The sequence below is a fragment of the Neopelma chrysocephalum genome, unplaced genomic scaffold, assembly GCF_003984885.1.
Source record: "Neopelma chrysocephalum unplaced genomic scaffold, ASM398488v2 Primary Assembly neopelma1_77, whole genome shotgun sequence".
In the NCBI taxonomy this organism is placed as follows: domain Eukaryota; kingdom Metazoa; phylum Chordata; class Aves; order Passeriformes; family Pipridae; genus Neopelma; species Neopelma chrysocephalum.
In genome coordinates, this window is record NW_020897738.1 from 4,172,976 (window position 1) to 4,194,279 (window position 21,304).

General features: G+C 50.0%; 1 protein-coding gene and 1 long non-coding RNA gene across 2 annotated transcripts in view; one reads left to right on the plus strand and one right to left on the minus strand.

Annotated features, from left to right (window-relative positions):
- NCOR2 (nuclear receptor corepressor 2) overlaps positions 1-18,123 on the minus strand; it is a 140,513-nt gene extending 122,390 nt beyond the window's left edge. The window contains exon 1 of the mRNA XM_027689672.1: positions 17,951-18,123. Within this exon, the coding sequence (XP_027545473.1) occupies positions 17,951-18,010 (60 nt within the window). The 5' untranslated portion in view covers positions 18,011-18,123. The remainder of the gene's footprint in view (positions 1-17,950) is intronic.
- On the plus strand, positions 9,831-13,008 carry LOC113970584. The gene is made up of 4 exons (XR_003535215.1): positions 9,831-9,978; positions 10,193-10,406; positions 11,910-12,159; positions 12,363-13,008. It is a non-coding gene; the product is annotated as an uncharacterized LOC113970584 (long non-coding RNA).
- Positions 18,124-21,304: the final 3,181 nt, after the last annotated feature.

Here is a 21,304-nt window from a genome sequence, read left to right on the forward strand (position 1 = left end):
AAGCAGAGCTCCCAGATTTATGCAAGGCATGAAGCCGCCCTTCTTCTAAATCACAAAAATGGGTTGAAAAGAGGTTTGCAAAGACCAGAATCCACCCAGAGCCTGGGGCAGACTCCAACTGTCAGAGGTATTTCAACTAGTGCTCTGTTTCGTACTGCTCTCAAGAAATGGCTCAAAATATATTCCCCTGCTCCAGACGGTGTCATACCCGGGCTCTGAACAAGTGCAGCGTGAAACGTGAAATTCTTCTTATTAACGTGAAGTCACAGACTTCCAAACCAGCAAGAGCTGGGAGAGCTGGAATAAATCTGCTGGAGGGAAGAAAACAATTACCGCATTACTCAAGTTGATATTTTCTCAGTAATTATACTGTTTCCATGTGATTTGTTTTTACACACGGCTAACAGCTACTGCAGCTCCTGTTTATCCCTGGCCTTGTTTTGTGATTTATATGATAACAAGGGTGGGTGTGTGGGGGACAGAGGCTGCATAAACCTCCCCGCAGCAAGAGGAGGTGCTGGCACTGAAGAAAACAATTATCACTGAGGAGGCTGTCAAAGAGCAAGGGCAGGCTTTGGAGTGGGTTTCTTCTGCATGCTTAGGGATAAAAATTGCCAACACATATAACGGAGCAAGCCTGCTACAAGCTATTAGGCAGTGACTTTAAAAACATGGGAGAAAGAGAGGAAAGGAAAAGGATAAGACAACTGCCTGTTGATGTCTTGGTAAATTTGATATCTCTGCCTTCAGATACACGAGCAACTGGGTCCACGAGAAAAAATACAGTGGGAACCCCAACCCTGGTCCCAGGACACAATGCCCCAAACCACTGCCACCTGCTTATTTTGCATTGCTGACCCACCTCATGATACCCCCAGGGAGCTCATGGGAGTTGCCAGGATGGAGAAGAGCATCTGTGCCATGTTTCAGCTCAGCACCTACAGCTGGATGCAGCCCAACCTCTGTGAAGGGTCATTTTTCTCAGCTGCTTCCCACCTTCAGGAGATGGCAGATCAGGAGCTCTGCTCCATCCACACCTAACTCTTGCTGCAAAATGCATTTTGACCTTGCTGATCCCTTGACTGCACCAGCTGCCTCTTCAAAACTCCACAGTGGAGCTTTCCAGCCTCCACACCCCCTCAGTGTGTACCAAGCGAACAGAGCCACTTGCCCGGAACAACCCTCAGGATCTCCCACACAGCACACAGTGTTTGCCCTACATATCATCTTCAGGAAGTCCAGGTCTCTCCCTGCCTTTCTAATCCAGATCATTAGTGATGTTCCCCCAAGCCCAGGACAGAGATTTAGGGATGCCAACATCATCTCTTCCACAGTCTGTTCACTTTCTAATTATCAGCCAGCAGCAGCGTTTCCTGCTGGAGCACCAGGAGGGATTAAGAGGTGTTATCTCCAACTCCTGCCCACTCGCACATCTCGTGTCCTCATGGGTTGGAGAAGATTGCCAAAGCAGGCAGGATAGGCTGGGGCTGCTCAATTTGTGCTCGAATTAATTCCCAAAAAACCCCATATGAATTTGTGATTAGTGGGCTCCCTCAGAGGGGTACACGTCTGTCACTAGAGCCTCTCACAGCAGCACTGAGCCAGTGAACATCCCAGCATTCCACCAACCAACACCCCTCCCAAACCCCCATCCGTGTGAGACTGTGCCACACGGCAGAGCCAGCAGCTCATCCTCCCTGTTCAGGAGCCCACGGATGAGCAGCATCGCCCTCTGAGCAGACAGTGAGCCCTGGGGCTTTCCCACACTCCCTGGGACAAGAGCTGAGAAGGAAAGTCAACACCCCACACCTCCACCCATCAGGTTTTAAGGTAAAAACACGCATATAAAACTTTTAATTGGGCCAAATACAAACCAAAGGAATCTTTTTTTTTAACTGGAAAAGCGTCCACCACATTCTGACGTATCAGCAGCCCCAGGACGACAGCACTGACAGGGGGAAAATGTTACAGGGGCTGAAAAATAACGTGTCGTCTCCCCGGGGAGACGCACAAGTACGAAGTCAGGGAGCCCAAGCAGTGAAAAAGTACATCGAGTTACTGCAACTCTTTTGTTCGTGGCCATCTGCTGTGCTAATGGCTCTTTCAGCAGCCCAGCCCTTGAAACGAGGTTTTAATTCTTAAATACTGCTGGGCTCTTCTCGCTGGGCTGCATCCCCGTGTGCTGGGAGGGCTGCCCAAGTGGGATGTAGACGTGTGTGTGCTCTGGGAAGCACCTGTGGAGCTGTTCACCAGCCATGAGAACATGGGTGTTCCCAGGCAAGGCCAATCACTGCTCCTGAGGGATGCCAGGTGTAGGATCAAGGCATCACCCACCTCCCTCCTCTGTCCCCATGCTCCATGGCACGTGCAGGCACCGGGGGAGGAGCAAAACAGGGATCACTTTCACTGGATGCAGCCCAGTACGTGCTCTCATGGGAATTCAAGAAGCTGGAGACCAAGGGGCTGTCTGAAGACAAAGCTGGGGTTTTTTAAACTTAATTCCTTTTTTCAAATAAATCTGACTTTACGAGAAGGCCCACGAAATTCCTTTCCCCTGTAATCCATCTGAATTCCACGCAGACGGAGCAAAAAAAATCCCAACAATTTCTGAGCTTGCACGAAAGTAGGTCAAAAAACTTCCCCAATGTTTCAACAGCTTGAAGCAATTTAATTGCAAAACCAGTACCAAATGCTGACCCTCCCTCCCCGTCCCCCCCGCCAGATTTACGAGGGTGGTAAAACCTCGCCAGCGAGTGTCTCAGTTCAATGCACTACCCAAAGCCTTGTATCTGGTCTCACAAAACTTGCTTGTGCTCAAAAGAGCCATTCCACAGTTATACTGTTATACTGAACAGATGCTGCCTCTGGATCTCAGGATTGCAGAATTCTACAGAAGCACCAGCAGACCCAGCTTATGGACTCAGAGGCAGCCGGGAATAACGGGTCAATTCCGGAAATACTTACTCAGGCAAACTCCCACTGAAGCCGAAGGCATTACACCGACAAATGGATGCTGTGCCTTTCATTCCCTTCCTGCGTTTCCCCATTAGTGGATAATAATTGCATTGAATGCAAATGTTCCCCACTGACTTGAAGGAGTGATGAATTCTCACCTACCCATCTAGTCATTATAACGAGGAGCTAATTGCTCCACCTCTCATTAAGAATCCCCCAACGCTGCCTATTCTGCATCCCTGCACTTTCAGTTGATCCTAAGTTTGTTAAAACCGTAACTGTCTGGACTGAAATTTTCCATCACCTTCAGGCTTTTTTAGGCTTTTTTTTTGGCCTTTTCTTTTTTTTAAATAGTGAATTTCAGCCAAAACTACTCTGCAGCTTCCAAGAACAAGTTTACAGGAAAATATGCCTTTCTGCAACATCCAGAAAGATTCTGGGAACCTTTTCTTTGAGCATCTTCAGCACAGTTGATACATCTGGTAAGACTCTCTGCCAGCGATCCGCATTTGTTAACGCTAAAAAGTGTCCAAGGAAAAAGAAAAGAATATTAATAAAAATCTCATCTTGGTGCTTGCCTAGGGAAAGACTCGGAATCGAGCAAGCAAGAGGAGTGGGGTCCTAGTCCTGGAATGCTCCAAGATAGGTATTGCCCTCTGCCTGTACTTCTGCAAAGGAAAGGAAAGGGCTGAGCTGGAAGGAACATAATGGCATGCGTGGAGCATTCCAGGTCAACAGCAAGTGCCCCAAAATAGCGATGAATAAATGCAGGAGTCATGGTTTGCACAGCAGGTAAAGCCTGAGACCACCCACCAGAGGATAAGGATGGAGTAAAGCAACCAGAGACCTGCTCGGCACAAGACGGAGTCTGTCCCAGGCACTGAACAGAGGGGGATGGAACTCGAAGAGGGTGTGTCCTGCTGCTTCCAGCAAAAAAGGGGAGGACAAATTAAGGTTGTCAGAGTAGCCCATAGAGCAGCAAGCTCTTCTACTCTTCCATCTGAAACTTTAATGTTCTCTCAATAACTTGTTCACCCAGCAGCCACCCAGATCATCACCAGTGCTGCTGTAGCACCCAACAGTGTGCTGCCAAGAGTATCACTGTCCCCTAGCACAGCACTTCAACCCTAAATCCCCACCTCCCATTCACAAACTCAAACCCATGTGTTTAAACGAGCAGAGCTTCCCCCAACCGGGAAGAGACGCAGGCACAGGAACCCCCCACAGCCTCCCCTCTGCCCACCCCAGTGCAGGAGGACAGTCCCTGCCAGGCATGTCCTGCCCACAGCCTTCTGTGCTGTGGCAGGGACCAGGCTCACCCTCATCAGGAGCCAGGAGGAAAGCACTGGTGTCTTGGTTTGAGAAGGCAAAACAGCTCCCGTGGGGAACAGCACTGGCTTGTGGCAATGGGAAACAACCACAAAACTGCAGCGCTGGGGAGGCATGAAAAAGGCACCAGGCACGTAACCTATCGGCTCAAGAGCACATCAAAATCCTGCACCAGGATATTCAAAACCACGACCCGGGTGACTAAGACCCGGGAGGCCAAGAGGAGGGGACTGCCACAAACTCACCTAAACGCCTGGGAGGCACATAAACAACACACGAGGGAGGCGGGAGGCGAGCGCTTGTTTGATGTCTCTTAAAAAGGAACCAACTGTGAAAAACGCTTCTGATTACAAGGAACGCCAAGGCAGGGAGGCAAATTTTTAATTGCCCAATTTGGCACTCGGCCAGGCAGCAGGGTGAGCACCCCTGGCTGGCGAAACGCATTTTGAAGGTAACAGGGAGCTCACGGCAGAGCCAGATGCTGCTCCTCCCGGCAAAGCCGCCTGTTGCTGAGGCTCAAACCTCCCTTGCATTCTCCGGAGCTGGCCAACTTTGGGCAGCCTTCACAGGAACCTCTGAATAATCACCATGGACTTGGAAACATGGGGATGTGGTGACATGGCCTCACGTGACTGTCCCTCCCTCCTGGTTTTGTATTTCTCTCTGTGCCTGCTGCTCAGGGAGTTTCTTTAGGGAGACCCTCAGAGAGGCACAAGGGGTCCCCTGCCTGGGGGTGCAGGCACAATCCCTAAACCTCCTCCAGCAACCTGGAAAGGATCTTGTCAGCCAACCCAACAAACCTCAGGGGAACAGAACACTCACTCTGTGCCTTTGAAAGCTTTAGCTTCCCAACATTTAAATTTTTTATTTTTGGCAATATCACTCATCCTCTTCCAACTGGCACATGCAACAAAGCAAATTCCAAGTCTTTCCAGCACATCAACCAGGCAGGGATGTAGCATCAAGGCCTATGTTAATCCCAGGAGGCATGTTTCCTCTGACAGAGGATGCTGGAATAGTCTGTGCCAAATCCCAGCTGGCCCTCAAGCAGGTAGAAAGCCCTCCAGCCCTAGATGCCACATGAAAAGCATGCCAGAGTTTTGTAAAAAAGGCTTCAGCAGAAAAATATCCTTTTTTATAGCAATGGAATACTCCAGTGACCAGCACAACTGCCATCACACTGCTGGGACAGCATCCACACTCATCAGTCCTGCAGAAGTGGGAGCCAGGCAACTGCATCCCCATATATGTGCCCTCCTCTGAGCATCCCATTAAAAATATATAATTTCACACCAACTGGAAAAGCTATGTCAGCCAAAAAGCAGGCAGGCAACCAGTCAGCAGGATTAAAGCCACTGCAGTGCCATGTGTTCGAAACATGGGGCCAGATCCTAAACCAGGCTCAGCACCAAGACACCCAATGCTGTCCAGGGGTGCTGGGGCATGTTAAGCCCCTGCTCGGATAGCTGGGAAGGGCAGGGTGGCACGGGCATGCCAGCAAACCTCCTCCTCTGCTTCCAGGAGCAACTGGCAGGGTGCTCCCAGGTGGGTGCCTGCTCAGCTTGGGGCTGTTCCCCAGGAAGCTCCAGCTCATTCACTGGGTGATGCCAGGTGCATCCTCCAGCACAGGGACAAACATGGGGGAGGGAAAATCCACCACAGCAGCTTCTCCAAACCTCACTGATTTAAAAATAAAAAATTGAGGGGAAATGAAAAGACAAAAGCCCTTCTCAGCCTGGTGTTATCAAGCAGAGGAAATGAGACTTCTAAAGCTCCCATTCAGAGAGGAGTGGGGGAGAGAAATCCCACTCCAGACGCACTTGAACGAACAGCTTTTGAAATGGAAATGTTGCTCTTCAGAAACATTTAAATTTCCTCCTATTGCCAGGGAGGAGGCAGGAGGCCGAGGAGGAGCAGGGACTCCTCAGCCATGCACATCCCAGCGGGATACACATAGGGCAGCACTCCGCAGCCCTGTGAAACAGGGATTTGTCTGGGAGTTAATCAAGATGGCACACAGCATCAATATTGGGAATTTGGCTTGAAAGGGCATCAAATTTAGGAGAGGGAAGGGAATGACTGAAGACAGCTCTTTTTAACCACTGCCACAAGTGAGATACACTTAAAGGCAGCTCTTCCCCCCGTTCAAAACCACCACCAAAAATTATTTTACCCAAATCCTGGGGGCCAAGCTGCCTACCAAGGAGGAGACAGACTGACAGAGAAAGGAAATGCAAACAAGACATAAAACGGTTTGAGCAGTGGCTGAGGTGCACTGTGGGACGAACCCAAACCTCCTCTTCCATGCACCAAGCCAGGATCACCAACAACTCCCCTGGGAACAACAACTACGCTGGGGGCTCCCAGCACATTGGGCATGGGGTGACAGTCCCAGCACCAAACCCCTGCTCACTCCCAGCAGCTCCTCTTCCAACTGTGTCAGCTCAAAAAACTGAAGTACCTGCTCCTACAGCAATCCACCGAGCTCCCCTCACCAGCTGCATGTCACCACTTCCTTGCTCCAGGTCACCTAATGTACAGACTCATCCTGGCTGTGCTCTCAAGTATATGAAGCTGGACATCAAATACCTCTCATCTCTAAAAACCATGGGGGACACGATAGGGACAATGCTCTGCCTGCCCCTCCACTGCCCAAGGAATCCACCAGGAGCCTGACAGCCCCCACGGCCACACAAAATACATCCACTGGCCACCGTCCCAAACTGCCCACAAGCAGCACCTCGGGACACACACAGGCAGGGATGTGGGACATGGCCCCAGCTGCTTGCACTGACTTCCATCTCGGTGCCATGAAAGAGGTGGTGTAGCACGGATCAAGGCCCTCCACCCCGGCAGGATCCGTGCTGACAGGGAGCACGGGTGGTGCACAGCAGCCGTCAGCTGCACCATCCATCAGAGCCCGCCGCCGGCTGCGCTCAGTGGTTTATTGTTCTAATAATTGTGCAGACACGTGGAAGGGGCTGCCTCGACATTCGCCGCTTGTTTGAGTAGCCATTTCCTTTGCTGCTCCGCCTGCTTTTCCATGAGGAGGCCGCATCCTGCGGCAGGCAGGTCATCCCCACCACCATCCCCACGCCGGCGGGGCAGGAAGGTGGGAGGAAGTAACGTCCCCCAGCACCAGGAAACGCAGGTGGGCGCGAGTCCAGATCCGAGCTGGCAGCCAAACCCTCAACAAGCCCAGGAAACCACGCAAAACAAGCCTTTCATGAGAATTTTGGATTTAGATGGAGAATTTTTTTTTTCCATGATATTCCTCCCCCCATTCAGCAGGTAGAGATGGTCAAAGAGTGCAGGGACCATTGTGGCGTCTCAAATGTGTCACTCCTCGAGCATCGCTCAGCTCTGCAACCAGAGCAAGACTGACCAAGGAAAAACCAAATACTGACAAGAGTGTGGGATAGAGCAGCTCCCAAAGGCTCAGAGCAGAAACACCATTTCTACCTGTGAATGGCTGTGGGAGTTACTCAAACCACAAACCTCTACCCAGGCTGTTCCTGCAGAAAAGCACGAAGCACCTCTGCCTCCCCAGACCAGGATGTTACAGAAAAACCTGAACATCTCAACTCTCATAGCAAGAATAAGCCCACAGTGAATTTGTTATTATCTGTTAGCAAAGCAGCAGCTTCCCACCAAGGCTGGAATTTCCATCTTGGTTTGGCAGGCACAGGGCTGTGAAATGATTACTGTGTTTACTTTTCCTTTGCTAACTATAAAATCCCATTCCACTGCCCTGCCAAGAATGACTGAAGCTAATAAAATTCAGGCATTTGGAAGAAAGCAATAATAAACCTCCCTTTTGGGGCCTTTATGATGAAATTTCCCCACTCCAATCAGCGATTATGCTGCATTCATGAACACTAGTGATGTCTCCAAGTGCACCCAGATTGACTCAAATCAATATTTAGCTTTGCTTGAGACTGGAGCCCTTCTCCTTGTGTCTGCTGAAGGCAGGATCACTGAACGAGGCTAGAAGAAGCCTTTGAAAAAACACAGCTTACAAGTATACGAGGCAGCATATATATATGTGTGTGTGTATATATATAAAAATGTAGGCTTATCAATTACTTAAAAACCTATAAAAAAGTATATACACACGAAACATTCATGAATGCATGAATTTACAAACCTCTCTCCATTAATATAATGCACTGCATATTGCATATACTTATATATACACACACCCACCTATTCTTTGGGAGTTTCTAGTGTTTGAAAGACTGTAACATTCCTGTGTTTACATCTGCCACTCTCTCTGCTGCCGAGGCAGAAACACATTAACTGCTACAGGCAATGTGCTCTACATCATACCTGAGATGGCTGGCACAAGATAAAATAGCACAGACCTGAAAACCAACCTGAAATAAAAGCCTGTGCTTGGTTCGGTCGCGTAACCACGTGGGACGGCTTGACCTGCACCAGGCAATGGTTCTTTCTTAAGCAGCCACAGGAATGACAGCATTCAAAGTGGAGATCAGAAGGCAGAAACGATCACTGCTGTTCCTCAGGGAGGAAAGAAATCAGACCCTGTTTGGGCAGTGACCAGAGCAGGCTGCTCAAAGGCAAGCCAAGGAAGTGTTACTGTGCAGGCAGAGGCAGGGGTTAGCAGGCATGTGCTGGAGCAGGGTGCTGTGGGCTCTGCAGCCCTGGGAGAACCCCTTGGGTTGCAGCAGAGGACTGGGAAACCCCACACCCATGGCCCATCTCCTCCTCTGCTGCTTGGCACTGCCAGAGGACAGAGCACCACAGAACAGTTTCCTCACAGGAAAAGGTACAGGGTTAAAGGGACTGCCAGCCCTCAGCCGGGATGAAGGCGAGCAGAACCTGGGTGGAATGCTGGCACCTGCAGAAGATACTCTGTCAGAGAGCTGAGATGCCAAAGAGTAACCAGATCGAGGTCAAGACTGTGAGGAGGTGGTTCAGGTCATTTCACCCCATGCTACTTCTCCCCCACTAATTTCTGCTTTTGATCCACCAAACTGGGGGTAGGAGAGAGCACTTTGCTCCCACCCCAAGCCAGCTCCGTTGCTGGGTAAAAGCCCATTTCCAAGGGCAGAGGGAACAGGCTCCACTGCGCTCTCGCTCTTTATCCTCCTGGAGAAAGGTGCCAAGAATTAGAATTACATTTTTCGAGAGCAGCAGAACAAGCCAAGGGCCTGTCAGCTTGTCCTAAAACAACCCCTCTCTGCTTGCTGAGCGCGCAGCCAGCATTCCTGACACACACCAGCGTCCATCGCCCCCCGGCCCCCCATGCAGTACGAAGCTGCGGAGCCAAAAAACCCTCTGAATGTTCTCTGCCTAAAACACAGCCAAAGAGTTTTTCTGTTTAAAAAGCAAGTTTGGGTCCAAAAAGAAAGGAGGTTTTCAGCGAGTGATTTTAACTAGGCCCTTTGGCACTCGACAGCTCCTCTCTTGTTATCGATGCTAAGGGTGTTGTTAAGAGATGAGGCTCCACGAAGCACGAACGTGAAGTCACAGAGCTTTAGCAAGGGCTGTTGCCATGTTCAATATGTTATTACAGCTCCATCACCACAGGCACAAAGAGCAGCAACTCATCTCTGCCAAATCCATCTCTGAAATCACTCCCCCACTCCATCCCCTCCAGCAGCAGCAGGCAAACACCATCGATTGCTGTTGCATCTCCTCCAAGGCTTCCACCTCACACTGGGAAGGAAGGTATTAGCATGAAATACCCTCCTCCTCAAAACACGGCACCCAGGATCAATCTGATGGGTGTCACAACTCACTGGCTTTCCTTGTGTGAGTCAGAACAGTGGATAGGCTGCATTTCCTAACCATGGAAAAGTACAGCACCAAAAATGTGCTCAGTGCTGTATGTTCATGGAGAAGATGCCTGAGCTGCTCCCACCAAACCTCTTGCCCTCCTCAGGAAGACTCTTGGAGAGAAGGGGCGTGCAGAATTGCTGAAGAAGGAGGGAAGCCGAGCTCATCTGCAAGATGTCTGGCAGCACCCACATCCCCTCCCAGAAAATCAGGGGAAGAGAAGAAAACCGGATAAGGCTGAAATTGCAGTAGGAGAAGAAAACAGCCAGGACATCCCTGTTAGTAGCAGGACTGAATTCTTCCCTGGAACTTTATTCCAGGTGAGGGGTTCTTTTCTCATACAAGAGTACTAGATGGATTGAGCACAGTGAGGGCAGTGGCTGGCACAGCCCTCCTCACCCCACACCTTACCCGAGCTCTGGAGAAATGCACACGAGACCAGTACCAGTTCCTGCTATACCAACCCTATTTCTTAAATCCCACTTGAGGACTGACAAAGTAGCAAACTAGCTCTGCTCTCTCCTGCATTTCCAAGACATAACAGGGCACATTGGAATCCTTGCTATGGAAGATAAAATAGATACACGTAACATGTATAAATACTTCAGAGATGGAGAAGAAAAGTCTCCCTGAACCCACACAGCACAGCCAGCTCACCAGGCTGCCCTGTTCCAAGCAGAAAGAGCTGGCAATATTTCTTCCAATTACAGGGGTGAGGCACACAAAGTCAAGGGACTTTCTTTCCCTCCAGCAGATCAGGTGAGATGTCGCACTGCGCGAGCCTTGTAATATTGACAGAGTGGAAGAGAAAAGTCCAATTATGTAAATGATGAAGCAGGCTCCCGAGAAGCAGTCAGCCTTATCACATCGCCCTTCACCACTGCTGTGGCTTGAAAGGCAATTTAAAAGGTTGTTTTGGATGTCGATCACCACAAACGAGCCGAAGAAGTGCGAAACAACCTGTGCTTGAGGCACTGTCAGTTCTCCTGTTGATTTTCCAGCTGCACTGAGCCTCGGCCCTGCTGTCTGTAGCTTAGGGACCACCACAGGCTGGAGCAGCCAGGGCAGGGAAGAGCCAGGCTGCAGGTGGCTCGGGGACGGGTCAAGGGTTTTTACATGCTGCTTCTGGAATGTTTCTGCAGCCCATGAGGGCTTTCCCTGACATATCCAAGTCTCTCAGGCCACGGTTCAGTTCTTTGGCCATAGGAACTTCAGGTGAGAAATGGAATAAAAGTAGTTGTCTTGCAAAAAGGGCTGGCTGGAGGAGCCGAACATCTCACAAGGACTATGCAACGCCCAAAAGCATCTGTTTTTCAAATGAAACCAGCATGAGCCCGTGCACGGGACAGAGATTCCAGATACAACATTCCTCGGGCTGTTTGTTCCCTTGGCTTCCCATCCCACACTGGTGCACAGCACAGGCTGCTGACAACCCCTCACAGCCACCCTGGCACAGCCACTGCACAGCATGCAATGGAATGGACTGCTGGGCATGGCAGGAGATCCACTCTGCTTGCATATGGCAGGCACACACTCCCAAAGGTGTGTGTTCACACGCAGGTGAGCAGGGGCCAATACACTCACACTCATCCTCACACAATTTGGAAATGATCTTCGGAGCAGGGAGGAAAGCAGGGGGTGGGAGAAATCCAGCCAGAAGTGTTTGCGCTGTGACAACGTGAACAATGCAAATATTTCATCTTTTAAATATGTTTGGAATGACAGAGAATGCCAACATCTCCCTCATCTTCCCAGAAATAGCTTTGAATCATTGCTGCCCTAACGTAAATTCCCCACCCCACCGAACCATTTCTTGCAACCAGATTTTTATCAGGCACAAGTCGACAGCAAGAGCAAGCCCACGGCAGATGGGTGGGCGTCAAACACGCTGGAGGAGGATCCTCCTACAGCTCCTGGACTTGACAACCCCACTCTGCTCGCTCCTGATGGGCACTCAACTCCACTGGCTCAGCTTCTCAGGGAGAGCCCAGCTGCCTCCCAGCCGTGGCTGCACGGAGAGTTAACAAGCACTGCCATTCTCTGCAGGGGAAGGAGGACAAAAGCAGGAAAGACGTAGGTGTGTTTGTACCCACTAAAATGGTTTCATTTCATTGCTCAGACCTGAGGTTAGAGCCATTTCCACTGAAGTCTGCTCCTCCAAGAAGCGGTTGGGAACCACGCAGCGTGTGCAGGCTTTGCATCGAACAACCCACAGTCCTCAGGGCAAGAATTGTTCTTTTCATGGCAACGTGTTTGAGGCATTTCATCTTCCACAGGGTTGGTCAAGCCACACACTGGCAGAGGTCTCACTGGGAGAGAGCAACAGGGTGCTGGCAGCATGGGTGTGTCCCCTGTCCATCAGTGCTACTGCAGCTCCTCAGGATCCCTCTGCCTGGGTGGGTGTCCTGCAAGGCTTGCTGACGGCCACCCCTTCCCCAAAAGGTTTGGGCACAGCCACAGTTGGCCAAGTAAGCACCTCCCTCTCCCGTGGCAGAGCTGCACGGCCAGGGAAGACAGCCCAGCTATTGCTGGGTCCCTGCTTGCAGACAATCACCAAAAAAGCCCAAGAAACAAGCCCAGAACTCTTTTTCTCAAGTGAAAAACAACCCCCAGTGGGGAAGGGAGAGCCCAGCGTGATCCACACTGCAAACACAGAGGCTACAGGAGGACATGCGTCCAGGGATGGCCGATGCTCACAGCTCGTTCCATTCTCCAGCCCCTCTGTGCTATTGTTCCACAGCAATAAATCATGGGGAGGTGCTGGAATTCTGAGCTGTTTTCTACAAGAGGGAGCCTGGGGTGCCGGATCTGAGATGCCGCCTCGCTTTTGCTTGCTAATTCCCTCGGCGGCCGCTGTGCTCAGTGCCGTTCTGAGCCCTCCACTCCCACGCATCCCGTCGGAGCGCTGAGCTCTCCCAGTTCAAAGCACTGCTTCGTGTCCACCCCCTCTGCTCCCCTCCCCCAGCCCTGGATTACTCAATTAGAGATTATGCTTTTGCCAGTTACCTCCAAGCCAACTGGGGCCTTTGCCAAGGTCAACACAAGTTCCAGCCAGTTTCATTAATAACTGCGCGACCAACCCACTGGAAACTCTGAGAGGTTAATCCCAGCAACAGATCAATGTTCCCATAACAAAGCCACGGAGCAGAAACGCGACTGGTGATTTACCAGCCAGCACAGCTATCTGTGCCGGGAGCTGTGGCACTGCCCCTCTGCCCTGTACCAGGGCAAACCCTGCTGCCGGAGACCCCTGCCTCCCACTCCTCTCTCCTAGAACATTCGGCAAGGGATGGAGCAGCAACCAGGGCCCAGCACTGCCAAGGCCCCAGCGAGGAGGAAGCAGGGCTCCCAAAAGGCCTTTCGGCTGTCCTCGGTGCCCTGCCAGCCTGAGGCCGGGGCAGGAGTTAGCAGGCTAGCCAAGAGCCTTTCCATCCCACAGCCTGTCTTCCAGGAGTTCACTGTAAATTGGGCTCTGGAACAGGCAGCCAGTGTGAAATTTGGCATGTACGCTGCTGGCTTCAATGCATCATTAAAAAGGCATTTCAAACGTGTTAATTCCTCCTTTTTCAATTAATTGCTTTTAAATCTACATTAATATGCATCAAAACAAAATACCCTTTGCCCTAATTTCTGCTTTGCCATACATATTTCCTGGCCTTGGTGCTGTCTTTTCCAAAACTCCCCCCTCTCCCTTTTCTTATTCCATTTTTCAGTCCAGAACACAACAAAAACACTCATGCAGAAAGGGAAGAAATTAAAACCTTTCCACAATGTAAAGCAGAGTCCAAGTCCTAACAACACATGGCTTCTTAATTGCCTTTTTCCATCCATAGTTGTTAATTATTTTACAAAAGAGGGAAGTGGCATTGTCCCTTGTACAGATGGGGAAATCTGAGATACAGAAAGGGGAAGAGACTTACCCGGTGACCAGCAGCCTGCCAGGGCAGATGGCAGCAAGGTTCAGGTTTCCTAAGCCTCCACCCAGCCCTGTACCCGTGGGATTACATGGCTCCTGTAAGTGAATTCCTGTCGGAGCAATAAGCTCCGCGTAAGTGCAGCCAGCCAGCCCTTGCAAGGGGACTAAACGCAGATCACGACTGACTCACATCCTATAGGAAGGAGCAGCAAACCACATATGTGGTGGAAAAGCAGTCCTAAAAATGGGGAGAAGAACAAGTGGAAGCACAACGGGAATAAGAAGAGATGGAAAGGGGAGAGGCAGGATGAAGCTCCAGCTCTGGAGAGGGGAGAGCAGGCGCTGATCGACCAGACGTGCCACGCTCGCCGTCCCCACAGGGCAGGATCGCAGGCAGCACCAGCTGCGCACGTATGCGCAGGGACAGGGATCGTGCACAGCATCACTGGCCTGCTCTGGGGCTGCCTGCTTTACTCCTGGCTGCTGCTACGTGATGGAGGTCTGTGACTTTATCGGAAAGAAAGAAAGCAGAAGCCACCAAGGGTCCTGGGAACAAGCTCCCGCATCTCTGCCAAGAGCACACCTGGCAAAGCCACATCAACGGCAGCTTTTCCAATGAATCCCACATTCAGGCTTGCAGTGATTGAAAAAACAGCCCTGCTTTAACTGTGTCTGGTTATTGTCAGCCAGCTCAAGGGAGCACCTTCCCAGGGGCAGTGTCAGCCCTGGCTGGCACAGAGGGCATGGGGAGATTTCATTTCTCCCCAGCAGACTGAGCTCACCAGAGCCCTCCTGGCCACATCCAGCAGCAGGATCCCAGGACCACAATACTGCAGCAACATGACAGCAATCCCTCTTGCTGGGAAAAAGATGCTCAAGTGAGGGAAAGCAGGCAAGAAAACAACCTTCTGTTCCCTGGTTTGAAAAGAAACACCAGTGTTTGAGGATATGAGCAATGCGAGGTTCGTAAGGAAAGGTAATAGCTTTTACTGGACCAAGTGAGATTTAGCTGAAAGCTGCTGCTTTTGAAAGGCATGCTGCCCAAAAGCATGTCTCCTTTCTCCAGCTAGATTGCGCTGATCCAAGAGAAGACATTACCTTCTCCTTACAGACTAAGCCTTACTTGGAGCGAGGCTGCAATGATCCTGAGCAGGGCTAAGGGGTGCAGCTCACCCCATGTTTGGGAGAGGTAGATGAGGAATAAAAGACATGAGAGATCCACTTCTCTTCAGCGAAAAAGCTCTGGAGCCTGGTACAAGCATTTACCACATCAATTACTCTATCTATGTTTGGAGCACAGATTATGTGTCAAAGGCCTTGGAAATGTGCAGGAATGATGTTGACTTCTCTACCCTGGGCTGAAGGTTGGTAAATCCAGTTATCAGTGGTTATCAGGGATATGCTAAACTCATACCCCACCACAGACTCGATTCTGCATCTCAGCCCCACCACTGCTCTGAAACCGGTTGACACCAAGACGTATCCACTGCCCGGGAGCAACATCCATTACAGTTACATCCCCTGGGACAGTCAGGCTGGCGCCCAGAGTGTGTAACCAAACCCCTACCCTTTTTATTGAGGGCTTTGTGGAGCTCTTACTGTGTAAAAATTAGCTCAATCTGTAAAATCACCATGAAAAACAGTCCTAGCACTGTTACTTCGATGAGTAAACTGAGCTCCTCCCCACGCAGTGACTGCACCAGCGTGGAATGGGGTAAAGAGTAAGGGAACAACTCCTAGGATACTCCATCTAAACAACCAGCAGCGTGTTTAGCAATACTGGGCTCACATGGTGCGTTTCACCCAAGGAGCTCACCCGCTTGGCAAAGCTGCCCTAGATAAAGTATTGAGTGACTTCATCAGGCACTGAGTCAGCAGGACAGAGAGAACAGCAAACACCTCTCTCCAGCTCTGGTCACTGGGACACACGTCCTGCCACCATGTTTTTGCCGCCGCTCTGGGACACACATCCTGCCAACACACGTGTGCCACCACTCCAGGACATGTCTCACTCAGCACAGAGCCTCTGGGGAAGGTCTTTATCATCTGTCCCAGGTGGTGAGTTACACCGTCAGAGCCCAGCGCCAAATTGCGCTGTTGCTGGCTTAGCACAGATGCGAGAAGTGGTTTTACCTGTGTCAGCAGCCCAGATCTGCAAGTGTCCAGAGCTGTGGTCAAAGACCAGCCTCAGCTCTTTGCATTTCCCCTGGACCAGCACGCCCAGAACAGTTCCTCCAACATGCTGAGCCTCACAGCGATGCACACATCAGCTACAGGAGCTTGTCCATGACCTTAATGTCCACCAGCAGTTTATACGCTAGTCTGAGAACAACTAATGCCAAAAGACTGCTATGAACCCAATTTCCCAAGCTGCAAAGGCAGATATACTGCGTGCCCCAGACTTGCCTTCTGCTCCCAACCACTGGAACAGCACTGAGATCATCCAGTCTTGCAGTGAGCTCCATCAAACCCATTCTGGGAACAGCTCCTGCTAGTTTAGAGCAACTAATCCCAGCTCCAGTCAGGCTCTCACCAGTCAAAGACATCACATTTTCTTCTTCCTTTTCAGACTCTAAAATTACAAATGGGTCCACTAAAAGTATAATCTTGTCTTGCTGAATTATATCTCAGCTCTCTCTCTCTCTCTCCCCCTCTTTCATTAACAAATGTTTTAAGCCTCATAAAATGCATGTAATTCTTGGAAATGTGTCATAAACCAAGAAGAAAATGCAGCCCCTAAACTCACCAACTAATGCCTCAAGAGCAGCCTTGCCTATTAGAAACAAATAGCTGAGATGATCTGTGGTTTTCTGGTGAGAGGTAAAACAGAACTGCTGGTGAGAATAATGTGCAGACAGAAAAGTCATCCTGGTTTCCTCACATCTTTGGAGAGGGGTATTTTTTGTTTCGGGGACAACCGCGTATTTTTCCCCATCAGCCACTCAACCAACATCCCCCGAGGGCACTCTACTCTTCAGAGCCTTCAGGCCTCCCTTGGCATCTGAACCACTCCAAAGTTAAATATCCTTCTCATTAAAGATAGCTCAGAGGGATCTCAGGTAAAGCCCACCAGTACCTTATGGATAAGAGATGTCTACATATCCTGGCATTTCCAAGGAAGAGCTTTCTTGCCTGTATATTATTTCAGTCAGCTCCCACAGGGATACAGCAAACCATCCCCATCACCCTGGGTACAGATGCAACTCCCCTTTCATTTCATTGTAGGCTCAGGCAATTCCCAAGCCCAGCCTGCAGCTGCACTAACCCTCAGCACTGGTATCAAGAGAGCTGCCCCCAACACATTTATCCAGCATGACTTTCCTGCCAACCAGGAGCATGTCCAAACTCAAGGTAAAATCAATTACAATTTACCCCAACAGAGCATGAAAGTAAATCCAAACAGGCACACAAGCAAGGGATTTCTCTTTGCAACATTTATTCCATGTGCAGAGGGGATGATCGTAAGTAAATGATTTGCTTTGTTAAATGAGACTGGGACTAGGGAGGCTTTCCTGGGGAAGATTATATTAAAGAACCACCAGAAACCTATTCCAGCCCTTCAAACACTGATATTAAATAAAGAGATGTGATAAATGAGAAACGTCAAGTAAAAATCAAATCAAGGCAGAGTACCCAGAAAAGCCAGACATGGCCATCCTTAATTCAGCCTACAGGAGCTTCCAAATTGTTCTGGTGCATCTAATAGCCTAGTAAAAAAAAGCCTATGACTGTAACAGTTATGAGGAAAGCTGATATGCTTCTGTTTTCCTAAAGTGGTCACCCCATCTCAGGGAATATTATCCAACACCACCAAGCACTGCCCAGTGCATTGGGAACCACCATCTACACTGAATTCAGCAGCAGCTCAAAGGCAGCTTTACACAAGCCAAGGGGATCCCAAAACCCAGACCCCACACCCAGCTGGCAGCCAGGCCATTGCTCCCTTACCTTTGAGAGATCTTCTGTCCCTCCCTGCTGGCTCTGGTTCAGGAGAGGCGAGTGCCGCATCAGGGGGTCCTGCAGCAGGTCCAGGCGTGGCCTCTTGGTTTCAATGAACTCCAAGTCCGATGGCTTGGTCAGGTCAGAGAGATAGGAATGCGCCTCAGTTCTCAGGTGCAGCTCCTGAGATCTGTGGACAAAGGGAAAAGAGGCTTTAGAAAGCAAACCACCTCTGCTTTCCCCTGCTCCGCGATCACAAACCACTCTAAGAAGACAGGGCTTAACATCTGCCCATTTTCCAAAAGGATCCATGAGGGGAGGCCAGACGGCCCTGGACTGAGACATCTCAGGCACAGCCCCATAGCTCGGCTGCTGGGCACGGTGCATCTCCTGGAGCCATCCCCCAAGCCCAGCAGGCCACCCTGCTGTCCCCCTCCTCAGCACTGCCACCATGTCACCTGCAAGGCCTCACGGCCCTCTCCTGTCCCACCACATGTGGTGGGGATGTCCCTACACCAGGGCAAAGTGAACTAGGCTGCAGGTTTGAGCCTTCCCCGTCATGCCACACGTGTCAGGCTGTCCAGAAAGAGCCAAAGCTTGGAAAATCCCCAAATGTGGCCCATAAGTCCCCCTGTGCCTCCAAGATGAGGCGGAGCTCCCTTCTGGTACCTGCACCAGTGTTTATTTTTAGCATCTTCCATAGGAATATCAAAGATAATATGTTGGGGAAAAAAATGCCTACTCCTCCATGGCTAGACAGTGGGGATTTATTTTTCCAGGATGGGGGAGGAAAGAAACCAGCCACATGTAGTTGCACGTCTCTGACACAGACCTGGCAGGCTGCAAAGGCACATTATCCAGTGATAGCAACTGCACTGACAAGTCACATCGGGCTCAAGTATCTTTCACCCATTAAATATGATGCAGTTGGTAATACCTGGAGAGTGGGCTTGGTTTTGCTTTTTTTAAACAAATGTAAAACTTTCTTTGTAGCTTTATTTTCCTTAGCAGGATTCTCTTGTGGGAATTGTAAAGGGATCCTACAAAAATACATTAAACCTTTTACTATACCCCAGGATCAGCTTTGCTGCAGCAGCTCCAAGGGTGTGTTTTTAACACTTCAGGCAGAAATGTCTCTTAAAAAAATAAAAATAAAACAAAGCACAGGGGATTTAAAGCTTGTGAAAAAACATGGATTTTTTCTTTTCCCCTTAAACAAGATTGTTGAAGTTCTCCTGAGCTGGTGGTGAAGTGTACTCCTCAGTTACCAAACACCAACAAACTAAACAGCCTCTGGAGCTGCTCGAAGGGGATGGAGAAAGGGGATGTGTTTTTGTCAAGATCAAGAATAAAAACAGGGGTTCTCATGCATTGTTTGGCTCCCACTCACAAATTGCAACTGCTGACATTAAATAGAGAGGATGGCAAAAAGGGAAGGACTCAGAGCCCTTTAAAACCAGTGGCCATAACCGCTCTGGATCACATCCAGGGAGAGGAGGAACCCTGGAGAAATCCACCTTCTCAAGGACATCCTGAGCACAGCCCTCTGCCCTCCCCTACAGCAGTATGGCCAACTCAACCCAGCTCCAGGTTATCAAGTTAAAGTTGAGGGGTTTTATTTTTTAATTTAAACATCAACAGCAGGCACAAAGCATGTGCACGCCAAGCTCTGCTGCGGAGGGTTTGACATTGGCATTGGGCAGCAGCTTTGCTGCTGACACACAGAAACAGAATCTGGCTCATCCTCTTCCTCCTCCCCAGCAAAAAGGAGCTGGAAGAACTGGGAGGCTCCAGCACTGCCTTTGGTGATCCAGCCTATGAGACTGTGAATGCACAGCTCACACAACAAACTTTTCAGAGCTGAGCAGCCTGAAATCTGGCACTGAAGCACAGCTCCTTTCACCTGCAAACACTTTCATGCTGAATGATCCTCAACTTTTCTCAGCAAGCCCAGAAATCTCTCCTGGCACCTCTCAGGTTTCCTGCTGGCTGGTCCCAACCCCTCGTGCGATCCCTGCCCGCCTGCAGCTGCGTGCCAGCATTTCAGGCTCTGCCGCAAAAACCGGGAACAATAAGCAACTGTTGAGCTGGGCAGGTGCTAAAATATTCCAACACCCAAGGCTCTGCTGTACTGAGGTAATTAAAAATGAGATTTATTTTCACTTCTTCCCTCTTTTTTTTTAAGGTCCTATTACCAAGAAGCTGCTAATTGACACAGGACGTGTCCGAGACCTCTGCAGTTGTCAGGAACCTGACACAACTGCTATGCTCAGAAAAAAAACATGGATTTTAAAGATAAGAGCACCACTCAGCTTTACAAAGGCAGTTACTCACAGCGAGGCAGGGGCCACGCCAGGGAAAGCAGCTGCAATGTTATAGGGTGCTATTTTATTTCCATTTCCACATCCATTGGAACTGCTATTAACTTTATCCACTGGAATTTCCAGCCGCTCCCGAGATTGCTTTGCCCAACACAACCCACTCAGCCTGTCCTAGCTGCAAACACAAATGCTCTTGCTCGAAGCCGTCACACCTTTCACTCTTCACATCCACACCTGCAGCGAGCTCTTTACAACAGACTTTTATACAGCGGTGACGTTGCTGTCAGCGCAAAAATAACCCCGCCTAAAAAACCCTCCTACTACACTGAGTTCGGCGTTTGCTGCATTTTCCAAATAGTTCCCACCTGGCTGGTTTATTCCAGAGATTCCTAATTTCCTGAAGGGAAAAAGCATTTTTAATTGCATGTGAGTTATGCATAATTAAATGAAGTAAAGCAAATGCCAGCGTTAATTATGAAGTGGGGCAGGTTAGTCTTCACCTGAGCCCTTCGCCACAAACACCGAACTACTTCAGGGAAGTGGAGCAGTGTGAGATCTGCTGACACACAGAGCTGGGTGCCCAGGGTTTGCCCGACTTCCAGCCACCCACACAGAGCTCTGCTCGGGGCAGGTCCGAGTCCAGAAGAACAAGATAACCCAAGATTAGACCTCTGGTTCATTACCAATCTGATAAATGCATCACTCCCTCCCAGCTGCAGCCGTGTTACTCATTCACCGGCCGATTCCTCAGCAGACTCACACAGGATGTAAGGAAGGTACGAGTGGATCAAATCCTGCAGCAATGTGGGGCACCTGCAGCTTGCTCCAGCACGTGTGGGTCACTGGGACCTAGGAAAACATCTCCTGCTATGTTATACCTGCAGGTGCCAGGTGAGCATGAGATGGGCTGAAAACAGGGATTGTCTCCTAGCTGGGTATCAAGGAATCACAGAATCCTTCAAGTTGGAAAAGACCTCTAAATTCATCAAGTCCAACCTTTAAGCTGAGAGCATCTCTCTGTGGAGAGAGAATCAAACAAGGT